This window comes from Pediculus humanus, genomic scaffold (genome assembly GCF_000006295.1).
Source record: "Pediculus humanus corporis 1103172107400 genomic scaffold, whole genome shotgun sequence".
NCBI classification, from domain to species: Eukaryota; Metazoa; Arthropoda; class Insecta; order Psocodea; family Pediculidae; genus Pediculus; species Pediculus humanus.
Window position 1 is genome coordinate 10,411 of NW_002987025.1, and position 22,058 is coordinate 32,468.

Genomic DNA, 22,058 nt, shown 5'->3' on the forward strand with positions numbered 1-22,058 from the left:
ATAAATTAATTAATTATTAAAAAAGGGTGCGCAAAAAAAAAAAAATGTTTTGTTATATATATGAATTAATAATAAATTGTAAAATTAGATGAACCGAGTAATAATAATAATAAATAAATAAATAAATAAATAAATTGAAAATAATAATAATAAAAATATTATTTGAATGAAATTTTTCATTTTTTTTCGTTTTAATTAATTAATTAATTATTTTCGCGGGTTTTTTTTTTTTAAATGAATATAAACTTATATGATTGTCTAAGCCATATATTCGACATTTTTTTTTTTAATATACATTATGAAAGAGAGTTAAAAAAAAGAGAGAAAAATGTTTATGTAAAGTAGAGAAAGAGAGAGAGAGAGACTTAATTTAAATAATAATAATAATTTTTTTTTTAATAACAAAAATTATATATATATATATATATTATTTTATGAGGTATTATAAAACGTTCTACTACGCTATAATTTCAGATCTGCCGATACATAAATATTTATTTATTTATTATTTTGCTGCCACGTTTTTTGTTTAAAATAAAATTTTTTTTTAAAATAGGTTTCCCTGATTGATTTTCACGTGCGATTAGAACGTGTGCCACGAAACCCAATAAAACTTTTATAAATTTAAATATTTGTGTGTGTAGTACAAAATATATATATAAAAAAAAAAAAATAACCGGGTACTTAGGCTAACTACACTTTTTAAACGGCACTTGTGAGTGAGTGCTTTTTTTTTTAACTACATATTATTCACATTTAGCACTTTTTATAATAATAATAATAATAATATTATCAACATGATTGAGTACTCGTTTATTGGCTCGGATTCTGCGTAAAATTTTTTTTTTTTTTTTTTTTTTTTAAAGCAAATAACCTATTATTATTATTTTAATTAAAATAATGTGTCATTATTGTCATTATTGCTATGATTTGTTGTTTGTATTGTTAAATTGTAGGTCGGGTAACGTGGCAAGAAACCACCCGTTATAACGGTGTGTTCGCTGTCATCTTTATCTCGTATGTTTATGTTTGTGTCGGATGTGATCAATGCTTCTTCGAAAGTAGGAGATGCTACAAACGCAAACAAACAAAACAAAATCGTAAGTAGATGAAATATATTTTTTTTAAAAATGGTTATGTTATGAAAACACTCACGTATCGAGGGATACAATCCGTTTTTGTTGTCTTGTCCGAAATTCCATCCGATTCCGGTTCCATTTGACGATGGCTCAGTCTTTCCATCTTTTACCGGAATTATACCGTCGACGATACCGGCTGGAGGAGCTGAGGGTGGAGCTGCTAATGGAACCGTACCGAAAATTATAGGCGCTTTAAAATGTAACCCCCTGTAAAAAAGACCAGGGATGCTCACGTCTACCTGCAAGAAAAAAAAAATCCCCCATTTTTTTTTAGAATTTCCCTTCGCAAAAGAGGATCAAATATGGATTGAATTTTTTTAGACTTTTTACCTTTATTTCGTATTTGACGTCCATAATTTTACAATTTTTTAAATTAGATGGAGGTAATGCAGGAACAATTAAATTTTCCGTCCATTTGTTTGACGAATGAGCTCCGACAACTCCCAATTTAATTTCTGTTATGTTCGTTTTATCGTATTTCGTGTAGACCGAGGGATAATCGGATTTATATGAAACAATCTTTAAACAAAAATATTAAAAAATTTAAATCATATAAATCATTTCTTTATTCCATATATGTATATGTTTACCTTCAATAAAGTACAAAATCCAGGTTCTGTATTTTTTTCAGACATGTTTTCAATTTCCAACGAAACTGGAATCGTTTGGCCGCTGACGAAACCCGATACAGGCACTTGCAAAGTAGCTGATATTGGTCCTGATCTACAGCATAAAAATCCGACGAATTTTTCTTTGTGAACATTAATGGGTACCTAAAATTAAATATTAAAAATCTTTTTTTATTATAATTTCGTGATAAATTTCGCAATCATCACACAAAGTGAATAATCAAAGAAATTTTTTTTTTTTTTTTACACAATTTTTAAACAATGTTCGTGCCGATCCAAAAAAAAAAATTAAATTAAAAATTAAATTTCAAACGAAATCAATATAATTATCAATTAAATTACTACTTACGATTTGTAATTGGCATTAAATAACAAGTGATAAAAAAAAAAAAAATGATTTCACTGAAACAATGAAATTTAAAATTAAAAAAAAAAAAATTTACTAGGTCAGACGTTTTTTTTTTCTTTAAATCGCAGTAATATCACTTAAAATATTATACATTTTTTTTAAATGTTAAAAAAAAAACCTTCAAATTTCACATAAACTTCCTAATTAAATATATTTAATAAATAAACTTGTAAAAATTTAAAGTTTTTGAGTAAAATTTCATATTTGTGGAAAATTCCAGTTAGAATTCGATAAAAAAAAAAAAAAACATTTTTTTCTTAGCAAGATTTAAATTGAAATTGTCAATGTTTCATTATAAGGACTTGATAATTTTTATTTATAGACTTTGTTAGTATAAAATAAAATGTACATTTATATGTGTGGGTGTGTTTGCTGTTAGTTAAAATGAGTGTTACAATTAGCACACAACAAAATAATTTATAGCATGCATGATTTTAAATGAAATTTTGTATAGAAAAAAAAAATGAAGTTTTCATATTACCTTACTTTCTGGAACTTTGTTTAAATCTAATGGTGATATAACAGTAAATGCAGATTTACACTCTTGATCAAATTTCCAAGGAATTCCTATAATTGCTTTAACTGTATAACGAACATAACCGAATTGACTTTCAAATGAAGAAGGCAGTGATTCTGGTAATTGAGCAGAAAAGTTGTATGCATGAGAGCCAGCAGGGAGTATTATTTCATCTCCTAAGTAATAGAAAAGCATACTATAAAAATAAAAATTTTGTTTTTTTTAAATTCAATTCACAATATTTTTACCTCCAGAGAGCACTACAAATGAATTTTCAAAATATTTTTCACTGGATGTATATTCGACTTCTCTCGTTTCGTCATTTCCTGTACTATCTTTTACTGTTTCAAGTTCAGACCATTTCACTTCAGCTTCACCCTTTATTTTTATTGAGATGTCTAAAATTTTAAAAAAGTTCAGAATTTTTAATATGAACAAATAAAAATTTAAACTCTTAAATAAAAAACAACAAACTTTTTCTTATCAAACGATTTCAGAAAAGAATAAATATAACTAAAACTAAACAACTTTAAATATAATTTTTTACAAAAAAATCAATTAAAAATTTTAGGGATACAATCTTAAATTAAAATTTATCATTATTAATATTCAATTGTAAGATTTTTAATACAAAACCATAGTACCGACTGACTTAAAAACTTTGTTTTTTGATAAGTCGATGAAAATTTTTGACTCTACATATGTGACCTCTAAAAATTACTAAAAGTCATTAAAATTATTTTAATATTAATTTTTTTTGATTTTTTAAAAATTGGTAATCAAAAAAAATTAATATTTCCATTTTCAAATTACTATTCATTTATAATTTAAATAAAAATACTTGACCTACTTAAAATTTGTTTTTTTTTTTTTTTTTTTTTTTTTTTATATATATAAAACAAGTGTTTTTATATTACTTAACCTTTAATTTTTTTAGGTGCATCGAGATTCAGCATCAATTGTCCTGCAACAGTACCACCGACGTAATATGTCGCCCAGGGATTATCAAACGTAATATCGAATTCTTTCGTTTCCATTATTAAAATTACGGTAACAAATTTTTGAATGAGTGAAAAATCTGCTCTACTGACAGGTATTCTTACTATTAAAATGTAATTAGTGGGAGTTGTCTCAGCTGAGACTCCATTCAGGAATTTTATCATTTTCACCAATAGGATTTAGTTAGGAATGGTTTAAGAAAATTGCAAAATTTTTCTTCTGCTAAAAATATCCCAAGTTAATTAAATATTATCAATGTCTCTCATTGGGTAGGCATATTACTCATGTAATTTTCAATTTCATTTGGAATGAAATTTAAAATTAAAAATTATTTGTTATCGATGGAAATAAAATAAAAAAACAATTTTTTTTTTAATAATAATAATTTTATTTTATTTTATTTTTACAGCTTTTCTCGTTAAATTCAGTAATACAAAATAAAAATATTCTCTTATGAAGAATTTAGATTACAAAGTAAAACAAAAAATTTGGATATTTTATTTATTTAAAAAAAAATAATAATAGGATTTTAATAAATTTTAAATTTAATGTAAAATTACATAATACATTTATTAGAAAAGAGATTTGTACTTTATCTAAAAATTGACAATAACTATTTTTTGACAAAAAAATTATTACGTAACGACGTTTCGACAAATATTAATTTTAATACACAGACCACGTCACGATGCTATAAGAAACATTTGTTAGTTTAGGTTGGTACCACTGATATTCCCTGCGGCTGTGCTGTAATAAAAATCGTTAAATTTTCAGTAGGTTTTTCAATCTCTTACTGGTGAATTTAATATCTGATTTTTTCAATTCTTTTTTTTGTGATTAAAATAAAATAATATTGTGCAAAGGTAAGATATTTAACATTTAAATTATTTACATTTCACCATTTAAATTATTTTATAGTGATATTTAAAAAAAAAAAAAAAATGTATCAAGCTGCTGTTTTATTCCCTCCCTTTGATCTGTCATTTTTAACATTAGATTTTTTTAGCCATCTATTTTAAGTGCAGTGCAAATTTTTTTTTTTTTTTTTTTTTTTTATGAATTTCAAATAAAATAATTATTATAAAATTATGTCAGTGTCAGTGATTATAATTGATTAAAAATTTTTTATAATTTTTTTTTTAATATTAAATTTGTAAACCTGACAGGAGAATTGGTTTAATGAAGATTCACACAAAGATTTTTACATAGAATAAGAAAAATTAAGGAAAAATGAAATTAATTTTTCTATTTCATTCGATAACAGATCAAAACATAATTTTAAAAATGTTTATATATATATTGTGTTGTAGGTCATTGTTTTTAATTATGTTTCTAATTTAAAATTCTTTTTTTTTTTTTTTTCAGGAGGTTTAAAGTAGATAGAAACATTCAACAGAAAATAAAATTAAAATGGCTTTTGCAGGATTAAAAAAGCAGATTAACAAAGCCAATCAGGTAAGTCCGTGTTTTATATTTAAATTTTTTTTTTTGTTCTTTTTTGAAATATAATTATGGTATTAAATAAATAATAAAATAATTTAGCTACATAATTATTTTAATATTATTCAAAATTCAAAATGCAATACTTTATTTTGTATTGCTTTTTTTTTTTTAAATTATTGATTCGTTTTGTTTTTTAAACATAACGAAACTTTTTTTTTTCGATAATTGCATTTATAAAATTCATAAATAAATATTAAAATAATTATTATGGTTATAAAGATTAAATGCATGAAAACAAAAAAAAATCATATAAATAACTGCCTATAGATATGGTGTTTCCTTTTTAATTCGTTTAAAAAAATTCTTTTTTTTATCTTTAAATTATTATTTTTTATTTAAAAAAAAAATTATTACTTAAAATTGAATAAGAAACTCGATGGATTCATTGAATTTTATCTTTTCTTTTGCCTTTTTATCTCTTTTCTTAACTCTCATCTTTCTCATTCACAAAATTTTATATTTTAAAACATCCTACACAAATTATCTTAATTTTTGAATGAACGCCCCCCCCCACCCTTCCCTTTAACAATTTGCACAAAGGTAATATTTATAAATTCTTAATTTATTACTTTAACTTTTTTTTAATATTTTATTTTTTTTTAATGTTCTTTACAAAAATTCACAATTATTTTGGGGGGGGGGAGAACTTTATTAATATGAGAATTTATTTTAATTTTAAACGTGGTTTGATTCATCCCCATTTAAATGACCCTTAAAGATTACAAAAAAAAAAAGCAGAAGTTACAAATCCATGGTGTTAAAAATTTTTTTTTTTTTTTATCGATTTTTAACTTATATGTACAATTTTAAATTTAAAATTAATATCGTGGTTGTAGATAAAATCAAAATTTAGTTGTTTCTTCTTTCTTTTTTTTTTGCCTTTTTCTCAAATTCGTTTTTAAAAAAGTCAAAGGGGAAAACACACTCACATCCTTTTTCTTATCATTTATCAAAATTAATTATTATCATTCATTTTTCCCGTGTCATTCATAAATAATTTTTAATTACCCAAATTAATAATTAATACAATAAAGAAAAAAATTTTCTTTGCTAATTTCATTCACATGCTTTTATTTATTTATTTATTTTTTTTGTATTTTGAGTATTGAAAATTTTCACGATTATTATTATTATTATTTCTTATTTTATCAATTTAATTCATTTATCGGATTTTCATTTAATATTAAGCTTTTCCGTATTTCATATTAACAAAAAAGAACCTATTTATTTATTTTTTATATTTCTTTTCCGGAAATTGTTTGTTTGTTTTCTCATAGTTTTCCGTTTTTCACTCAATCATCTAAAAAATCATTCTTTTCATTTTAATTTTAAGAACTTTCCTTCCTTTTATTTATTTAATTTTCCAATGCAAACCTTTCACGAATTGTATTGGTTTTCTTGTTACCACCTTCAAGTACCTTTAGGTATATAATTTATTAAAAAATGATTATTTTGTTTATTGGTATATGCAATTAATTAACTACTATCTGTACTATTGTTTTTTTTTTTGAAAAATCGGCCTTGTCCTTATTTAATATTCACTTTTTATTTTTTTATTCGTGCTTTTTTTAAATTTTCCTTTAACCATTGTTACAATTTTCCGCGTAATCTTAATTTAAAAAAATTTTATTCGAAAAAAAGGAGGAAAGGAAAATGCTTCTTAAATTCTTTCACATGTAAAGATTAAAAAAAAAAAAAAAATTTTTTGTTTTCATTCCTTTAAGATTTTTTTTATTTTATTTTATTTTTTTTTGATTAAATAATAATAATAAATTATTTTTCTTTTTCCATTCATTCATTCATTCATTCATTTATATATAAAAAAGACTAATTATCGGTTAAGTAGCGTAAAAGGAATTTAAAAGAAAAGAAAAAAGGAATCATTTTGTTTTGTTTTATTTGTTGTTTTGTAACGATGACATTTTTTATTTTTTTTTTATGTAAAAAGTAGTAGTGTGGATTATTATTATTATTATTATTTTTACAAAAGGTTAAAACAAAGTTTGCACGATGATTGTGTTATGTTGGGGATTATGATACCCATTCGAAAAATATTTTAATTAATTTTTATAAGTTTAATATAAGAAAAAAAAAAAAAATTTAAGAAATTTACAGTGCAGACGACATTAAACTGTTTTTTTTTTTTTTTTTTTTGATTCGATAGATTTAACAAATGTTGTTATAATCCCTCATTGGATTAACCGTAATTGTAAATATAGAAATATTATTATTATTAATCTTATTGCCAAAATATCAAATTTTTTTTACAAATACATTTAATTTGAATGAATGAATGAATTTTTGTTTGATTTACTCTGCGTCAAGGTTTATTACATTTTTTTACTTTTACTTCGTAGGGCTGTAATATTCTTTTAAAATAATAATAATAATAATTATATAGGAATCATGTGACACTCAAGGTTTTATTAACAAAATTTGAAAATTGCGTTCCTTTTTTCATAAACAGTGGAAAGGAAAAAAAAAATAATTAAATAATAATAATAATTTTAAAATTTTTTTTTTTTTTTATGTTTACATAAAAAAAAAAAAAAAATTACTTTTTATTGTTAAAAACGAGTGTTAAATTTTTATTAATTTTTTTTTTTTTTTATGGTTTCCTTATATAATTTATTTATTTATCATTCGATAATAATAATAATAATAATAATAATAATAATAATAAAACGACAGTGAAATTGCTTTTACAAGAAAAAAAAAAATTAAAGATTCTCTCCTCAATTTTGTAATTTTTTTCTTTTTTTTTATTCATTTATTTTTACTTTCATTTTATGATTGTTTTTATTATTATTATTATTATTATTATTATTATTATTATTATTATTATTATTATTATTATTATTATTATTATCCTTCTTTTAGAAAGAATAAGGATAAAAAGAACGAGTACCTTTAAATATTTTTAAAAAAAAAAAATATTTTCAATTTCGTATCATCATCATTATTATTATTATTATTTTTTTTTTCACGTATAGATTTTAAATGTTAATAATCGGAAAATCGAGATATTCCCCCCCCCCCTCATATGAGTAATGCTCGTGGTAAATTTGATTACGTAAAAATTATTTTGAAAAAAAAAAAAAAAAAAAAATCACTCGTCTCCTCCCCCCAGGCACTGTCGAAAAGCATTCAAATTATTATTATTATTATTATTATTATTATTATTTAAAAAGATGAGCTCGAGTTTAAGTTTTAAATATATTGAATATTAATAATAATAATAAGTATCGTTATTAATTTTTCTTTTTTATTTTACTTAAAAATAAAGGAGTTGATCCATGTTGGTGCGTTTGATTCAATGGAATCGTGTTAAATGTTTGTGTTTGCGTGTGTGTGTGTGTGTGTGTGTGCGTGTGTGTCTGGTGTTGTGTGTGTGTATACTTAGAGAAACATAATAAGAAAATAAAAATTTTACGATTCAATTAAATAAATAATTTTTTTTTTTTTTACTTTTTGCTCTTGTTAAATGTTAATAATGTTTTCTTAAATTCATTTCATATTTTTTATTTATTTTTTTTTCTCTCTACAATATTTAATAATAATAAAATCGAAAATTTTTTTAAAAGGATTTTTTCCTCTTCTTCTTCTTCTTCTTCTTCTTCTTCTCTTTTTTATACTTGCATTATTAATAATTTAAAAAGAAAAAGAAAAATTTTCCAGACTTTCTTTTATAAAATGTTTTTCTTTTTTTTAGTGATGGTGGTTCGTATTATATAATTTTTTTCGCCTTAATTTTTTTCTTTAAATCTTGTAAAATGCTCCTCTTTTCTCTCTTTTTTTACTTTTTAATGCATTCTCCGTGTATAAGCTTTTAAAAAATTAAAAAAAAAAAAAAAATTAAAAATTGAAAAAAAATATCAAAAAAATTATTTAAAGGTATATAAAATATTTTATAACGAAATTTCTCCCTGTCCTCTTCGATTTTTTCTTTTCGAAAGAGAGAGAGAAAATTTTGACGAAGGGGAAGGAGGGTTTTCCAGTGGTTGTTGTTTGTCTTTTAAAAAGATTTAAAAAAAATTACGAATCATTTGTAAATAAAATAAAGGTTTTGGTAATGGGTAAAACCATGAGGGGAAATATATATTTGTCAAAGCGGCATTTAAAAAGGACACATGTTTCATTAAATTACTTATTGATTTTCATAAAATCTTTATCTAAAAGAGAAATAATATCTTTTCAATAATGATAATAATATTAAATTATTATTTAATTATTTATTACTTTATTGATTGATTTTGTTTGATTTAAAAATAAATTATGAAAATGAATGAATTTGACAATGTTAATTTATTATAACCAATTAAATTACAATGGCCGAAAAAAACAAAAAGTGGAAAAACAAACAATAAAAACTTCTTTAACTAGATTTCGTATAATATAAAATCATTCAATGATATGTACAGATATAATATCGTTCTCATTTCTATTACAATTCATTCTTTCACACAATTAAATTATCATTATTATTATTATTATTATGTATATATCAAATTATAAGTTTAGTAAAGGAATCATTAAAAACTCTTATGAAAAAATTATTAGTAATAAGTTATTAGTTATTGATGTTATCGACGTACATAATTGATATACTTATAATTTACTCACATAAAATAATAATAATAATAATAATAATATGGTTCGATTTAATAATTTTAAATGTACAAAAATTGTTGTTTATTTAAATTAATTAATTAAATTTCAGTATGTCACGGAGAAAATGGGGGGAGCGGAGGGAACGAAGTTGGACGTTGATTTTGTCGAAATGGAAAGGGTAAGTCGGTTTTTTATTATTATTATTATTATTATTTTTGAAAATTTTTGTTTTGATTCATGACCTTTTCCTCTTCTTCTTCTTCTTCTTCTTCTCAACGTATAAACGTTATTGATTTTAAAATGATAAATTTTTTATTTTAGAAAGCGGATGTTATTTACGAATTGGTAGAAGAACTTCAAGCGAAAGCGAAAGAATTTTTGCAACCTAATCCGACAGCAAGAGCGAAAATGGCCGCAGTCAAGGGAATATCGAAAATGAGCGGTCAAGCCAAAGCTCAAACGTATCCTCAACCCGAAGGAGTGTTGGGAGATTGTTTAACTTTATACGGGAAAAAATTAGGAGAAGATAGTATTTTTGGTGAGTTGAACAATTATAACGAAAAAACCGGATTTTCGGTGAGTTATGTCACCGAATTATGTGTTACCTTCAAATCGCCATTTTTTTTTTCCTCTTATTCAAGCCGTTAGAAGGTCAATCATACACAAAAATTGAACATTTATATATTTTGCTATTAATTTTTTTTTTTTTTTTTTTCTCCAGCTCAGTCCATGGTCGAAATGGGTGAATCAATGAAACAAATGGCGGATGCTAAATATTCATTGGATGATAACATTAAGCAAAACTTTTTAGAACCTTTGCATCATTTACAGACTAAAGATCTGAAAGAAGTTATGGTATGAGTGATTTTTAACTTGAGCTTTACTTAAACACTCATTTTTTTTTTTACTGCTTTATTTTTTTTTTGTAATTTTAGCTCTTGTTGGTTTAATAATTTTTAAATACGTTTATTAATTATAAGGGTAATCGTGGTGGTTTGGGGTGTGCGACCTTTGCCACCAATTAGTTAGTTTTTAGTTAAAGGCCGTTATTTCAGCCTTTGTGGTTGTTTCACGTCCTGAGACCATTTTTGCGACGATGTCTTGTGATTTGAAAGAATTTTTTTTTTTTTTCTTTTATTGAAAGTTTGAACTGAATACAAAACAATTGAAAATTTTTATTTTTATAAGTAATGGGATTTGAAATTAAGATTGAAATAAATTTAAAATGTTTAATAAAAAAAAAGAAAAATTATAATTTAACATTGAATTGATTTTTTGGTCGCTTTATTAATTTTATGTAAAAATTAATTAACAGCATCATCGGAAGAAGTTACAAGGAAGACGTTTAGATTTTGATTGCAAACGACGAAGACAAGCCAAAGGTACGATGATGTGAAAGGTTTATTTAAAAAATATTACGTACGATTAAAATGTTTTTTTTTGTAATTTCACGTCATGTTATTTATTTTAATTATTTAAAATTAATTTAAATAAAATATATGTATTTTAGAAGATGAAATAAAGCAAGCAGAAGAAAAATTTGCCGAATCTTTACACCTTGCTCAGATGGGAATGTTTAATTTATTCGAAAATGAAGTAGAACAAATTTCCCAATTGTGCACGTTTGCTGATGCTCTCTTGGAATACCACGAACAATGCGTAGTTATATTGAAGTCGATGACGGAAACGTTGCATGAAAAGTATTCATTTTTCTTTTTTCTCTTAACCGAAAAAAAAAAAAAAATGAAATGATTATGTTCGTTCGTTCCGTGTAATTTTTTTTTTGTCTCTATTTTGCAGAAGAGAAGAAGCTGTCAACAGACCAAAACCAGAGTTTGTACCCAAAACACTCGCTGATTTACACATTGAAGGAATTTCCGATGGAATATCTAGTAATAGTGAAAAAAAAATGAATGGGAAAGAAAACGTAAAAAGTCATAAAAATTTTAATTAACAAAAAAAAATTTTTTTTTTTTTGTTTTCAGGCACATCAACGCCTGTGCATTCGAAACCTTCTCATTTGGAACTTTTCCCATCTGGAAATCACGGTGGAAATGCAAACGGTATTGTCTCTTTATATATTTTCCGTATTTACATATCAACATTCGTACCTAATCTGAAATAAAATTTAAATTCCAGCATCTCCTTTAGCATCACCGATGAAAAATTCTCCAGCTAAAACACCCGTCGTTCATCAAACACAAAATAAAACGCCTTCTTGTACTGCTCTGTACGATTTCGAACCGGAAAATCCTGGAGAATTGGGTTTTAAGGTATAATCGAAAAAAAAAAAAAATGTTTTTTTATCATAATTTTTTGCAATCGTTGTTGTTATTATTATTATTATTATTATTATTATTATTATTACAGGAAGGTGACAATATCACTTTACTAAGTAAAATCGATGAGAATTGGTTCGAAGGTACGGTTAATGGAAAAACTGGATATTTTCCCGTTTCATACGTTCAAGTAACCGTTCCTTTACCGTAATTTATACGTGCCGAGCACGTGAGTTAATTTAATTTAACTTATTGAAAAATAATTTATTAAATAATTTGGAAAATTATTTATTTAAAAAACTCCATTTTCTTTTTTTTTAGAACTTAGAAGTCAGTCAGCCAGTAAGAAGTCGAACAGCTTAGTATCATCGTTTTTTTTTTTTTTTTTATTTTTAATGAAATTTTTCCTTTTTTTTTCTCTCTCTCTCTCTCTCTTTCGGTTTCGTCCTCAAATGTATTTATTTTCTTTTTTTTGTTAATTATTATTATTAATAATCATCGATCATCGATTAACATATTTTTAACGTTTGGGACGTTTTTTAAATGACAATAATTTTTGTAAAGTATAATTGTATACCCAAAAAAAAAAAAAAAAAAAATTAATAATAATATGTATGATTTAATAAAAAAAAAAAAAAAAAAATATATTTAAAAAATCCTCAGTGGAAATCTTATTATTTGCTTTAAAGTTATTCGAAAATTTAAATTGGAGTATAATGAAAAGTATTTTTTCGAGAAGAATCTCATTTTAATTAAAATAAATAAATAAATAATGTAATTAAATAATTTATTTAAATAAGGCTCAATTATTTTTATTAGCCAAAGGAAAATATAGAACAAAATGTTGTATAATAATTTGTTAATGTAAATTGTTTAAATGAATTTTTTTTTTTTTTTTGCTTTAATAATAATAATAACAGGAGTTACCACGGAAAAAGTTTAAAAAATAATAATAATAAACAATTTTTTTTTTTTTTTTATTGTTTAATACGTCATAAATTGTAAATAATTTGTTGTTATTATTTTTTTTACACTCTTCTGCTTTAATTTATTATTTGAAAAAAAATGTGACTTAAAAAATTTAAAATTTTCCCACGCTTGAATATCCGTCACTTCAAGTACATAATCCAAAATAAATTTAGCTTATTCATAAACTTTATAATAATAATAATAATAATTAAAGTATTTTAAAGTAGTATTTTATTATCGTTTGTTTGTTTGTTTGTTTGTTTTTTATTTAAGAAAATTTTGAGTGCCATTTTATATGCTCAAAAAAATTTAATTTTTTTATTTATTTTTTTTTGTATTAGCGAATTTCCCCCTACCCCCCCCCCCTACTTTTTTTTATTTATATTTTTGCACAAAAATCATTGTAATTAATTTGTACTAATTATTTTTAATTATAAATTTATGTTATATATACTCAAGATACTTATTATTATTATTATTTTTTATTTATGAGCACTTGAATAAATTTTTAATATATGTATGTAAAATTTGAAAAAAAAAAAAAAAACCATATTGCTTATGTAAATAAATTTTCATTTTTTTTTTTTTTTTTTAATTTTTTAAATAATTGAAATGCGTTACTTATTTATAAATAATAATTAATAATCATTATTATTATTTTTTTTAATGCTTTTTAGATGAGTTTGCATGGACCTAACTAAACAATTAATTTTTTTTTTTTATCGAACAAATCTCGATTTATGTGGTGGGGCCCCCCTCGATTTAAAACACCTGTAATCGATAAAATCTTACGTTTATCTGTTACCCCAATAGATAATAATAATAATAATAATACCGATCGGTTTAAATCTGAATGAAAAACATTCGCTGAATGAATAACACATGTGACTGACATTCATTCCACATGAAAATTACATAATAATAATAGTTTAACGACACTAAATGTCGCATGCAATGAAACAATTATTATTATTATTATTATCATTATCATTATTGAAAATATTATTTAAAATCGTTAATGTGTAAAAATGTATTTTAATAATACTCCATATAAATATTATTATTATTATTATTAATTACCGTTTACGTAAAAAAAAGAAATGTATTATTTTGTATTATTTATTTATTCACTCATAATAATAATAATAATTTTAATTATTATATTTATGTAAAGTAAAGTAAAAAAAAACATCAGACAAAAATTAATAAGGTATTATTATTATTATTAACACGGCTAAGATTTCCACTTATAAAAAAATAAATAAATGATTGCCTTGAGATTCATAAATAATCCATATTAAATAATCATTTATTATGCAATTAAATAATAATAATAATTATTAATAAATAAATGAGAATCTCTTAATTAATAATATATATAAATAAAATATTTATCGTTTACGGTGTTGTAGTTAAACAAAAAAAAAAAGAAAACTTTTCTAATGTTTAAAGAAAAGAAAATGTTTTAATGTTTTTATGTTGTTTTATTATTATTATTATTAATAAGTATCCCATTCGGATATATTTGAAATGTTATTTATGTTTAAGTGTTAAATGGATTACTTAACCCAAAAATTTATTAAAAAAAAAAAAAAAAAGGAAAGTAATTTTAAATAAATGAAACAAACAATAACAACAACAACAACAACAAAAGCTTTCTGCTTTGTTATCATTCGATTGAAAACAAAAAAAAAAATTTATGATAAAACCGCTACAGATTTGTTGTTGTTTTGAAACATTTTAACAAACATAATCAAAAAAAACATTAATGTCATAAATTATAAACAAAATCGCTTCGTTTATTTATTTATTTATTGTTATACGATTAATTCATTAAATTATTTAAAATATGACGTCATAATTAATACGTCATATTGTGGGAAAACATAAAAATTTAATTTTTTTTCTTTTATGCCAAAATACGATCTGATGCCATTTTGTTTTTTTTAATAATTTAAATTCTATCTTTTTAATAATATTAACGGCTCAAAAATATTATTATTATTATTATAACGACTACCACCTTCCGTTAAATAATAATAATAATAATAAATTAATTAACTTAATGACGTGGCGTCGTTTTGTTTTTTTTTTTTTTCATGTATCTATTAATATTTATTTATTTATTAACGACAGTCTGTGGCTGGTGAATAAAATTAATAATAATAATAATTAAAATGACGTTGAATTAAATAAGTATTATTATTATTATTATTTTTTAATTGTATATTAAATTTAATATAAAAAAAAAGTTTTTTTTTCATGCGTAAAAATTGTTATAGTTGTAGCTTTTTTCTTCTCGTTATTATTATTATTATTATTATTATTATTATTATTATTACCGAATAAATGTTTCTGCAATGTTGTTTAAATAAATAAATAAAAATTATTGTTAATTAATATTAAAATAATTATTATATAAAATCCGCTTTAATATTTATTATTATTATTATTTAAAAAAAAAAAAAATGTTATTCGGAAAGCCTTTTCAAAAAAAAAAAAACGATTCCTTTTTATGTGTTTATATTAAATGTAGTTTCTCGTTTATTGTGATAAAATTTGTGAAATTAACTCACCTACACGCGCGTGCACACCTACACACGTGTGTGTATGCGTGTATATTACGTTTAAGTATATATATTTATACAGATATTAAATGCTATTCATATTATTTATAAAATTCTTTTTTTTTCCTTGTACTTATCATCATCATCATTAACTTCTTTTTTTAAACAAATGTTAATAATGACGTAATGTAGAATGCGATTGACCGTGGATAAAAAGAAAAAATTTTTTTTAAGGTACTCATGCCGTTAGTAATAATAATAATAATAATAATAATAATAAGTGATGATAAATGTATACGACGATGTAATAAGTTATGCATGTGCCTTTTTTAGTTCAATGTAACAGCCTCGGGCTTTAATATTTTCCTACAATATTCAGAGGCGTATTAAGAATATCAACAACGGATTAATAATAAAAAAAAAAAAAAAACCGCCAACAACATTTTGATGTTGTCACAAAATTTTGTTGTTGTTGTTCACTACTTTATTTGGATATTAAATTTAATAATCATTGGTTAAACATGGGTACCTCGCATCGTTTTAATTGATTTCTTGTACCTGCTCGTTTCTATAAATTTTTCTCTCTTTCTGTTACGCTTATGTTTAACTTATTGTAAAATCAAATAGGGATCGGCAACGGCTTTTATTTAAAAAAAAAATAACACAAAAAATCAGGTATGCACTATTTTTTTTTTTTTTTTTTTTTTTTATTCTACTCGTTCGTTCGTTCGGGTACCTTTTTTTTATTCTCTTAAGCTAAACATTAATTAATAATAAACATTCATGCCAATAGAGAGGGCGAGTGTTGAGGTGGTACTACTCGGTAGAACCTGACTAGCGGAATGTATTGCCCTTTAGTTAAGTTAATAACATTTTTTTATAAATAATTTTTTTTTGTTGATATTTTCGTTATTTTTTAATTATTTATTTTTTTTTTATTTACGAAACGTAAGTAATAATAATAATAATAATAATAATAATAGGATTGCGTTCGTCACGTTGTTACAAAAATCTTTCATTTTACGTTTATTGTTTTTTATTTTTACGTGAATCCTCTTCTTACGCTTTTGTTTTCGTTTACTTAACCAACAAATCACCTTCTATATAATTATTATTATTATTATTATTATTTTCTTATTAACCAAATTTTCATTAAATTATCCTATATTTTTCCACCAAAATAATAATAATAATAATAATTTTTTTTTTATTTAATGTTGTATAAAATACCTTGAAAGGCGGGGTTGATCCTGTTTGTATTTATGTGACGTTTTTTTTTTTTTTTTTTTTAAATTTTATTTAACCTATTAAAATGTAGATTTAATACCTTGTTTTATTATCATTATCATTATTATTATTATTTTAAACGAATCAAAATTTTTTAATAATTTATTTTAATTACACGTAAATATGTGTTTGTAAACATCACAAAACGCACGAATAAAAATTTTTAATGTTTTGTGTTTGTGTTCTGGTTGTTGTTGTTGTTTCATTAAAAAGTTGTTTGCAATTAATATTAAATAATACTTATAGATTTTTATTTTAAAAAATTTAAATTCGTTATTTACTGGATAATAATAATAATAATACATAATAATAATTCTGGACAATCGATACTGGTTTTAAAATTTTTTTAATAATTTATTAACAACGTGCGTGTTTATGCATGTAAAAATGCGTGTGCGTGTGCGTGTGTGTTTTTTTTATTGTTGTTATTTATTTATTTATAAATAATCGTAAGAAAATGTCGTTTCATAAAATTATTTTTTTAATTTTTTTTTTTTTTTTTTTAGATTGTAATGAATAGGAAAAGTGTAAAATTAAAAAAATGTTAACGAGGTGAATTTATTTTTTTTTAATTCACCTTTTAAAAAAAAATGTTAAAACATATTTCCATGGGAAACGGGATGAATGGTAGTAATTCTGGAGAAAGGACCAACCATTCCGTAGACTCGTATTCATCAGAAAGAAATTTAGAAGGAAGTCATTTAGATAGAACATTTATTGACAGATCGCAAAATTCAAATCATTTGGATAGGAGCAATCACGTGGTTTGTTCGAGTGGACCTTATTTAATTAACGGTCATATACCCGTGGGTGACGGTATGGGGCCTAGAATACCAAACGGACACATACACACTCCACAATCCTCGCAACCTTTGAACGTGAGCGCGCAAAGGATAAATCATACTCATGCACTCAGCACGTTAAGCACATCCAAGCATTCACTCGGGGGTGGAACGTCGAGTAGCGTGAGCCCCGTCGTCGGTACTCACAGCACTGGTATCGGTCCTGCTCCGACCCTTAAGGTAGCCAACGGAGGTATTAATATTTCACGTCCGACCAATACGAGCCTATCGAGGTCTCCAAACGGAAGTATACTCCTTCCTTCGAACATAACCAACTTCATATCCAAGAGTAAAGAGGCTGGAGTTAAGGAAATGCTCACTTCGTTGGGTCTTTTATGTTTAGTTTCCCTTTTATTTGCACTTCTTTCGTTAATATTTCTATTAAAGATAACACCCGTGTCATCGGGTGAAATAAAAGACTTTTTAAGAACCGAACAACTGACAATAATATCACCCGAAGAATATGTTATAGTGTACGAAATCACTCTCGCGTTGTGTTCTCTTACGTTAAGTTTGAATTTGTGTTGTTTGCTCGTGTGTTCCGTACAATTTCTCTTCGCTGTGAAATTAGTCAAAGCCTCGGAAAATGGAGAAAGAACTAATAAATATTTACAAAAAAGCAATACGACAAGAATATGTGCAGTGGGTGGTTTTTTTATATCGATTCCAGTTTTTTTAACAGGTAAGCCAACATACAAAATTTTTCCACGCTTTTTTCCAATTTTTTTTTATTTTTTTATTTTAATTCGTTTCCAATTGAAAAAAATTTTCACTTTTTTCTTTTTTTTTTCTTTGACATTTGACCGGTATTACCTTTACAATTTTTATGAAAATTGATTGAAAATTATATTTCATAACTTCCTTTATCACGTGTAATAATTGATTTCACAAAATTATTTATTATTACTTATGTAAAATTTTTAATAAAACAAAATACTGTGAAAATTCAGTCGTGCAAAAATAATTTTTTAATAAAATTACTATTATTTACAATGAACGGTAAATAATAATAATAATAGGTTATTATTATTATTATTATTTACATGGTTAATAATTTTTTTGTTTTTGTTTTGTTTTACTTAATAAGATTTGATTAAAAAACAATTAACAATGAAAAATGTTTTTTTTTTTTAAAATAATTATTTTAAATAAAATTAAAATTTTTTATTTTAATGTTTTGATTGTTGTTCTGGTTGTTGTTGTTGTTGTTTTGTACTTTAATAACTTTGTTTATCATAAGTAAAACAATCAACCGTATTAAAAAAAAAAAAAAATTTACATTGTTTCACTTGGCTACAACATTTTTTTTTTTTTTTATGGGAGAAAAGTTTTGTTGCTCAAATTTATTAATCGTCTTTATAAAAAAAATTTAAAAAATTTGAAAAATTTTTTATAACAACAACAACAAATTATTATTATTATTTTAAATAAATAAATAAAATAGATATTGATAAATTTTGTGGTAAAAAACCAATTATTGATTACGAGTGTCAAAATTAGAAAATTCCCATACAGTTTAATTTTATTGTGTCAATCGATAAAAAAGATACAAAACTTATTAATTAATTAATTTACTTATTAACTTATTAATTTATTTATTTTTTTTAGGAATAATATTGTACACATTTATACAATTTCATTCGACGCCGGCAATAATAACAAGTTCTCTTATCGGAGCTGGAATCGTTTTTTGCGGTTGCGCCATGGTACACAACGTCTTAATCTGGCAAATAGTAAGTTAAATAAAATATTTTTTATATCATTATTATTATTATTATTATCAATTATAATAATAAAATGGATATTCGAGTGATAACGTAAATAACTTATTCCATCGCGATACAATTACGCAGGAAAAGACAAACGCGGTGAGAGCTTTGGCAAGACAAACGCAATCCGCGAGATTAGCAGCAACATCCGGTATGAATTTAACGAGGACGACTCCAGAAGAATTTTTAAACGGTGGACAATTTTCCAAAATAAAAGATCATCACAGCATTCACAGTTCTGGAATTCCACAAGCGACGATGGATCTCAGCGGAGTAGCACACGAATTATCAACTCTAGTTTAACAAAAAAAATTGCCATTTAATTTTTAATCTCTCGACAAATAAATTTTACATCGAAATTCGTTATTATTATTATTATCATTAATATTATTCGAATGTCTATATATAATCTCAAGAGAATTTAAATTTTAAATAACTACAACTAAAGAGCAAAAAAAAAAAAAAAACCGTTAGTAAACTCATATAAATTAAACTCGTTCGATAGTAAAAAATTTAACTCTTCACTCACGGTATTAATTAAAATTATTATTATTATTAATTCTGTGAGAACATTTTTAATATTATTTTACAATGGAAAAAAATTTTACAATTACGTAACAGGTATACAAATAATAATAATAATATATTTTTGCTCATTTTTTTTTTAAAAAAATTTTATTTATTTATTTTTTACCACAAGTATTTTTTTTTTTGTAATGTAAATTTATTTAATTAAATATTATATTTACCTGGAACGTGATGATAATTTTTTTTTTTTTGTTAAAATCGTGTTTGTCTGTTGTAACAAACAAGCAAACAAACAAAAAAAAAATGGTGTTTTGCATAAACTAATAATAAAATTTAAAAAAAAAATATGTAAGAAAAAAATTGTAAGAAAAAAATTATTCAAAGTGTATACGTTGTTGGTTGTTTCCCCCACTCCACCCCCACCCCCCATTCAAAAAAATATAATTTTAAATTTTATTGTTGTAAAATTTATCACACAAACAAACAAACAATAATTAAAATTATTTTTAAATAATGTTTGTGTTTATCCACCATCTCTTTGTAAAAAAACTTTGTTATTATTTTGTGCGTCTTCCACATTTATTAAACATAATTTTTTGTTTTAATTAATAATCAATAAATTATACACATCGGTAAGTAAAATAATAATAATAATAATAGTAAGGGTATTAAATAAGTTACAACAATTTGTAGAAAAAAAAATAATTTACACTTACGATGGATGTGTTAATATATTTATTTTCGAAGAAGGAACTTATTATTAATTCGTGTAAATAAGACTAATTATTTTGTGACGTAATCAACAACCAACCAAATTTGTTATCTAACAAATAATAATGATAGAAAAATAATCTAAAGTTGTTGATGATAATAAAAAATTCTTCTTCTTACTACGGTTCATTGCATTTATATGTTTTCGGGTGTTTGTCTGTTTGTTTGTTTTTCTTTTTTTTTATTTGTTTTCTATTTTCGAAGCTTGTAAATTCGTTTTTAATCGGCATACATTTTACGAACCTGTTGGAAAACATTACAAGGTAATTTATTATTATTATGTTTTTTTTTCATTAAGCCCTGCTCCTTATTATTATTTATTATTAATTTATGTTTAACCAATAAATAATTTTATGTTTATCTAAATATTTTATCGATAACAACCAAATGTTTATGAAAACAAAATAAAATCCGCAAAGTCGGTCGATCGGTTGGTTGTTTGGTTGGTTGCTCCTTACAAAATTTATAAGACAAATATAATAAAAAAAAAATTTTTTTTAAAGCTCCAAATCGGTTTATTTGTTTTGTTGTTGTTGTTGTTTTATAACAAACAATAGGTTAAGCTTTTAAAACAACAACAACAACAACAACAAGATACACTAAATAACCATAAAAATTTATTTTAAAAAATAAATTTAATTATCATCGATCTATCACGTATTACAAATTTTTTTATTGAAAAAACATTATCGATTGATTATTATTATCATTATTATTATGTATCTATTGTTTTATTTACAAAAAAAAGGGAAAAAAATTTTATTTGAACAAAATCAATTAATAATTTTTAATTTCTAACATATTTACGAAAACAAAATCAAAATTTTATGTTGTTTATCTTTTCTAACGTTTTTTTAAAAATATTTTTTACCTGAACAAAAAAATTTTTAAGAATGGGATTTATGTGCGTGTGTGCGTGTGCGTGTGCGTTTCACTTATTCGTTATAATAACACACGTGGTGTTAACTCGTTAATTAATTTTTTGTTTTTATTATGGTAGAATCACTAAAATTTACTTCCAGTATTTAATGATTTCTACCTGAACGACACAATTCATTATTATTATTATTATTATCATTATTATTATTAAGGTTGTTACCGATAATAATTGATAAATAATATTAAAATTTGGCCAGTGGAACCAGTGGGATTGTCTTTTATTTAAATATTATTAAAATTCTTTTTTTTTAATGTTATCCATATGTGACGTGAAAAATCAAATTTAAAAAAATAATAATA

At 23.3% G+C, this 22,058-nt stretch overlaps 3 protein-coding genes across 3 annotated transcripts; 2 read left to right on the forward strand and 1 right to left on the reverse strand.

Moving 5' to 3' along the window:
• Positions 1-892: 892 nt before the first annotated feature.
• Positions 893-3,857, reverse strand: Phum_PHUM048730 (arrestin domain-containing protein, putative; the record flags this gene model as incomplete). The annotated part of the gene is made up of 7 exons (XM_002423257.1): positions 893-1,071; positions 1,156-1,378; positions 1,470-1,658; positions 1,730-1,890; positions 2,664-2,870; positions 2,943-3,092; positions 3,617-3,857. The coding sequence occupies 7 exons, from the start codon at positions 3,855-3,857 to the stop codon at positions 893-895; spliced, it is 1,350 nt and encodes a 449-aa protein (XP_002423302.1).
• Positions 3,858-5,103: 1,246 nt separating this feature from the next.
• On the forward strand, positions 5,104-12,297 carry Phum_PHUM048740 (endophilin A, putative; the record flags this gene model as incomplete). The annotated part of the gene is made up of 9 exons (XM_002423258.1): positions 5,104-5,148; positions 9,917-9,985; positions 10,129-10,345; positions 10,529-10,662; positions 11,123-11,189; positions 11,318-11,507; positions 11,608-11,705; positions 11,947-12,080; positions 12,178-12,297. 9 exons carry the CDS (start codon positions 5,104-5,106, stop codon positions 12,295-12,297), a joined length of 1,074 nt encoding a protein of 357 aa, XP_002423303.1.
• A 5,202-nt stretch (positions 12,298-17,499) lies between these two features.
• Positions 17,500-19,823, forward strand: Phum_PHUM048750 (uncharacterized protein; the record flags this gene model as incomplete). The annotated part of the gene is made up of 3 exons (XM_002423259.1): positions 17,500-18,433; positions 19,360-19,484; positions 19,605-19,823. 3 exons carry the CDS (start codon positions 17,500-17,502, stop codon positions 19,821-19,823), a joined length of 1,278 nt encoding a protein of 425 aa, XP_002423304.1.
• Between the last annotated feature and the right edge of the window lie 2,235 nt (positions 19,824-22,058).